The sequence below is a fragment of the Mytilus galloprovincialis genome, chromosome 12 (assembly GCF_965363235.1).
Source record: "Mytilus galloprovincialis chromosome 12, xbMytGall1.hap1.1, whole genome shotgun sequence".
Taxonomy (NCBI): domain Eukaryota; kingdom Metazoa; phylum Mollusca; class Bivalvia; order Mytilida; family Mytilidae; genus Mytilus; species Mytilus galloprovincialis.
Genome location: NC_134849.1, coordinates 32,919,303 through 32,925,302, shown reverse-complemented (window position 1 = coordinate 32,925,302; position 6,000 = coordinate 32,919,303). Strand labels below are relative to the sequence as shown.

Genomic DNA, 6,000 nt, shown 5'->3' with positions numbered 1-6,000 from the left:
TTCACTTTCAATGTTGACATTCCTTTCCTTTAAATAAACAGTATACGTACAAAGCATGCGTTGTCCATCTCTAGTAAGTTAAGGGGTTAAATTGAAGTTCACATGAATGCGGATTTAATGAGGTCGACTTATTCACTTGCAAGTGAATCATTCATTATCAATATTATTTAGCTTATTTTGACAAAATTGAACCATTTTGGCTGCTAAAAGCGAATTATTATTTCACCTTTTCACTTTTATTATTGATTGAACAAAAACAAATCATACTTTAAATTTTTATACATCTCGTAGGCTAGCTAGTGCCCCTCTAAGATCAATGATCAAAACTGAATACGAATTAAAGACCGTTGCAGGCTGATAAATCTTTTCGGTATTTTATAAATCCAGCAGTATTTCCACGTGTTGACATCAACCAATCGTGTGCACGAATTTCAATGAAAACATCGGGTAAGTTTCCTTCCTTGTCAAAGTGATAAAGTTGTCAAAAAATTGAAATGACAGCAAGTTTCGTTTGTGAATACTTTTATCTTTAAATATATAAGTTCAAGGTAAGTATAATGATTTACAGTCGTTGCAATTCCTAAATGTTTACATTGCAGTGTTGAAATTTTGAAAACGAAAGTTATTCTTTCATTTTGATTGCAGAAAAAATCGCGGGAAACGCTACACGACACGTGCACGAGGGCGCATGTGACTGATAGTTATTCTATATCTGGGTAGATGTTACTTCACATAACAGTTCCTATTATGTTTTACATAATAATGCAGATATTACCATGATTACCTTTTAAACCCTTTGGTCATTTGGTACAAGATGTTGGTACAAGATGTCAATATTGACTATTGCACTTGTCTGAGAACCCCCCCCCCCCCCCCCCCCCCGTATAGATTTTCCCCCTATATGAGGGTGGTAATGCCCTTTACCGTTAGGTGTCAAATGGTCATTTTCGGCTACCGTTAGCGTCTGACAAATTGATTAAAATGTTACCGTGATTCGTCAAAATATTCTTATTGTGATTCTTCAGATGTCTCTTATAATTATCGTTGCCGTTGTTTTTGGAAAAAATAAATAGGCTAGCGTGATTTGTCAAATTCAGCTGATTTTTTTATCGTCTAAAAGACAGTGTACATTTTATCGTCATGCCCATACATGTGAACCTCCCGACGGGAGTACAAAACTCCCGTTTTCAGGGGTCCCCTCCCGTCCTCCCGTCGAAGAGAAAAAAATCCCGTGTAGAAAAAATTTCATGAATGAAAATTTTCAGTCGCCATTTTTACTATTTTGTTTACAAAATTTATCATTGAGATTGTAAAAACCCGAGATTTTTTAAGTCGTAAAAACACGAGGTTTATCGAATGTATCCGGTGTAACTGACATTACCTGGTTACGCAACATGTGGAGATTTTAATTCTTGCTAAAGGCTATAACTAACAAGTGATAATAGTTTGATTGAACAATCATAAGGTGTTTGTATATCAATTACTCGATGTGGCTTCTGTTTATGGCACACACCAAGGATGATTAAAGGCAAATACCGATAAATACCGGCATTGATGGAAAATGGAATGTTGTTGTCCAAAAATTTATCGGAAGTTTTTTGATGCCGAGAAAAACACTTATTGTATATGAAAATCTCGAGATGAAAATACTGGAAAATGGTTTCAGCTCAATGTGAGCTGTTTGCTACACAAGCTGACTGAAAAATTATATAAGCAAATTGATTATTTTGTACACCATTATGTGTTCAAAATGCCAAAACGACAGTTATCTTCAAAGACACCAGTTTCAAAACAACAGAAATATTTGACAAAGTTCAACAATGTTTGTTAATTTATTATTTATTTATTATGTAATAAATGTATAGCATAAATCTCTCTTATATCTCAAGCCAATGCCAATGAAAAACAAATAAAAAAAGATTCTCATCAGCAATCAACAATGTAAAACAAAAGAAAAAAAGATTCTCATCAGCAATCAACAATGTAAAACAAAAGAAAAAAATATTCTCATCAGCAATCAACAATGTAAAATAAAAGAAAAAAAGATTCTTCTCAATTATTCCTTAATATATGCAGACTTTAACTAATGCCATTCACAAGGAAGATTGAAGAAAAAAACACATCATACGGTTAGTTTTACGACGAAAAATATGTCGATAAAAAAACCTCCTGATCTGAGGTCCAATCTCCTGACCAAAATTTCCAAATCTCCTGATCTGAATTTTACAGTCCATCACATGTATGCATGCCCTAAAAATTACAGTTAACTTCATATGGCAAGAATTTTTACCGTTTTACATCATGAAGGTACCCCCATCACTACCCTCCTATATACCTGAATAATATAACACAAGGTAATTAGAGTTAACTCACATTTTTGAAAAATGTCACCCAGTCGCGAAATTCATTATATGCCGATTTAACAAAAAAAACACCCTGAAAGGACAATTCCAACCAGAAAATTAACAGCCAGATTTACAGTGGAGTATCTGGTGTCGGTACATGTGCGGCAATGATTTACAGTGGAATATCTGGTGTCTGTACATGTGCGGCACTGATTTACAGTGGAGTATCTGGTGTCTGTACATGTGTGGCCCGTGATATCGCACATTAGCTGATTTCGTCATATCAACACAATAACACAAACAAAATCTTTCTTGTTATTGATTAATCTTCCAAAGGGATAAAAAAAAGGAATAAAATTGATAAGTTCAAAAGGTAATTAATAACTGCAATCTCGGGATTTACCATATTTGGACTATTCCCAATAACAAATAATTACATCATCAGATAAAATTTGTTTAATTTAAGTCAAATTTATAACAGATTAAAATAATTTTGCTCTGCATCCTTTGGAGTATGTTTGATTCTAACTCCGCTATATTTCGTAGTAGAAAATCTTTGTTTTATTCAAATTAAGCTATTTTTGGAAGGCATGCTAATGCAGGAAATCATCGGACATTTGAGGAATACTCAGAACAGGGGTTTCCCAAATTTTGGACACACATTGTCCAAAATCTAGAGGATGAAACCAAACAAACAGAAGATTTTATGAAATAAAAGTATGATATGAACATGATGAATGTATTCACACAATATTATCCAATTATTGGTTTTATCAGTTGAATGAAGTGAAGTCGTCTTAAGTGCACAGATGCTCCGGACTGCACCGTATGTACAAAACAATGAACAGAAAACAAAAATCGTATACAGCAACAAAATTTAAAAAATCATTTTAAATGTTTCATTAATTATATTTCAGAATGGCATACTACCACATTCCTGACCCGGAACAGTTGATTGAATGTCCATATGATAAAGTTCACATGGTAGCTGCAAAGCGCATGCAGTATCATCTGATGAAATGTAGAAGGGTAAAATTTATAGTCAGCTTCATACAAAATGTATTTCAGTCAAAGCTAATACAACTCAATAAATTACAAAAAGAAGCATTCAATTGTTAAATAGTTTTAACTCAGGATTCCTTTGTTCATGTTGTTCACTTGTGTTGTTTAGAGTAAATGTTATCATAGGCAGACATGGAATCGTATATAGTTTGTTCTCCTTGATCCAATGATCATGTTTTCAGTTGGGCACAAACACATGGGACACACGTAACAAAAGAAATACAAGATTAAATTTTTTTTTACCAATTTAAGACTTAAACACTTGCAACTTGTTCTTTATATCAAAATGCCAGCTCGGCCATGTAAGCATTTCAGGGATGATTCCAGGTGTTTTCAAATGGGTCACTTGAACATCAAATTGGGAATTTTTTAAGCATAAAATCTAAGACGAAATAACATTATTTTCCTGTAAAAACGGAAAATGTATATTATTAAGTTTAACCTGTACACTAATGTTCATGTAAGTTGTAACATTTTGAATAATTCTGGATGGGCTACTGTTATTACATGAATATCATTGAACATGATGTACTTGTCTATCAACTTAGCTATAGTTACCTAAGCCTATTACAAAAACATATATTTCAGCTAACATAAACCACTGAAAAAAATCATTCATCGGGTATTTTTCAACAGCAGGTCATCTCTATAAATTTACCTTGATTCAAATGGATTTCAAATTGAACTGCTCAATTGTCGAATTCAGAAAAGCAATTACAAAAGTTCATATACTTAATTGATAAGATATTTAAAGCATTGAACCAGTGATCTTTAAAATTATTTGGATCATCTTCAAATCTTTTGAAATAGTTTCATTATGATGACATCGTATTTCATGAATGGTCTATCATCAACAATATTTTCAAAAAACGTTCAAACTTTTGTCTTTTGAGGAAATAATTTCTTTTACAAAACAAGTTTTCATCATATTATATAACCGGCTCTGCTGGGCGATCTGCTTTTACGAGATCAGCGCCCATTAAACTTTATCCATCAATGTTATATCAAAATTTGAATTTGCTCTCTGCCGAGGTCTGCTTTGACACCCATTTTCATCAACCTGCTTTTACAAGATCGAATACTCCCATAACATTAATCAATTGAATTCGGCTGCTAAAATTGTTTGCCACATGTTGACATAATTAAATCGTTGTTAATAAAATGCGATCGTATACAGCATTCTTATCCAGATTTTAAAACATTTTGACAACAAACTATGAAAAATTATAGTTGCCTTAATCGGTGACAGAAACTTTTCCGGAAATATCGATTTTTATTTTATTTTCCTGAATTGGGAATTAATTTTCATGTACAATTTTTTGGGGCCGCTGGCCTGTTTAAGGGCAGCTAAGCGGCCCTAAACTATATAGTGGAATCATCCCTGCATTTATAGTGATTCAGATAGATTGTTTAATTTGGTCTGTCAATTAAATATATTAACAATATTTCTTTTTTGAAATAGATATAAAAAATCTACATTTTATACATGTAAACATGGTTAATAGAATAATGTTGAACAAGATATTGTATTATTTGGTCTGTTTTCCTATGTATCAATACATTATGTATTTAAATATATATATATGCAATTCAAAAACTAAATTTCAGAATAATCTATAATAATGTGTTCGTGTAACATTTGGTTGGTACATTTTATTGTTTATTCTGCACATTATAAATGTGTTTCAAAGCCTGTGAATAAAAATATGAACATCTCACAAATAATCAACTCTAAAAAAAATATTAAGTACTACATATTAACCACAATAATCTTTTAAAACAAGATTTTGAATAGGTATATTCTGTCAGATACACTCATGTGATATGCTTGTTAAAAATTGAAAATCACACAAAATATCAATTATAGATGAAAAATTATTTAGTACTGCATATCCAGTAAAACGATGTTAAATTGACTTTTAAAAGATCAATTTCTGTCAAATACACTCGGCATGATGTGGAGCTTAAAAATTTACAAATTTAAAATTATTTCGTATTACAAATGTACAGAACTCATAAAACAGATTTTTAAAAGATATATATCCGTCAGGTACTGTCAGAATGATGATCTTGAAAATTTACAAAATTCAACATTCAAGTAAAAAACTGAAAGCCACAAAATATCAAATTATAAATAAAAAAATATTTAGTAGTTTTATAACTTTTAAAACAGATTTTTAAAAGTTATAGTTCTATCAGATACACTTAGCATGATGGAGTTTGAAAACTTACAAACTTTTACATGTGTAAGTAAAAAAATGAAAATCATGTAAAATATCAATTATTAATAATAAAAATATTTTGTACTTCATAACTTGTAAAACAGATTTTTAAAAGATATATTTCTTTCTAATACAATTAGTATGATGGGGAACTTAAGAATTTTCAAAATTTTACATGTCTTAGTACATGTAGTAAAATATTGAAAACCACACAAAATGTCAATTATAAATAAAAATAGTTTCGTACTACATAACTTGTAAAATTTATTTTTAAATGATTTATTTCCTTCTCCACTTCAAATAATTATGAGTTTAAAAACTACACACTTGACGATTCTGTTCAAAATCTATCTTCATTGTGTTCAGTGATT

The 6,000-nt window shown here is 30.9% G+C and overlaps 1 protein-coding gene across 3 annotated transcripts in view; it reads left to right on the top strand.

Annotated features, from left to right (window-relative positions):
* Positions 1-363: 363 nt before the first annotated feature.
* LOC143055559 (uncharacterized) overlaps positions 364-6,000 on the top strand; it is a 40,418-nt gene continuing 34,781 nt past the window's right edge. Inside the window, exons 1-2 of one of the 3 annotated variants that reach the window (XM_076228715.1) lie at positions 364-447; positions 3,263-3,374. In XM_076228715.1, coding sequence (XP_076084830.1) covers positions 3,264-3,374 — 111 coding nt within the window. In that variant the 5' untranslated portion in view covers positions 364-447; position 3,263. Of the gene's footprint in view, positions 549-641; positions 717-3,262; positions 3,375-6,000 lie in introns of those variants that run through there. The other 2 variants (XM_076228713.1, XM_076228716.1) reach the window with 2 other exon arrangements.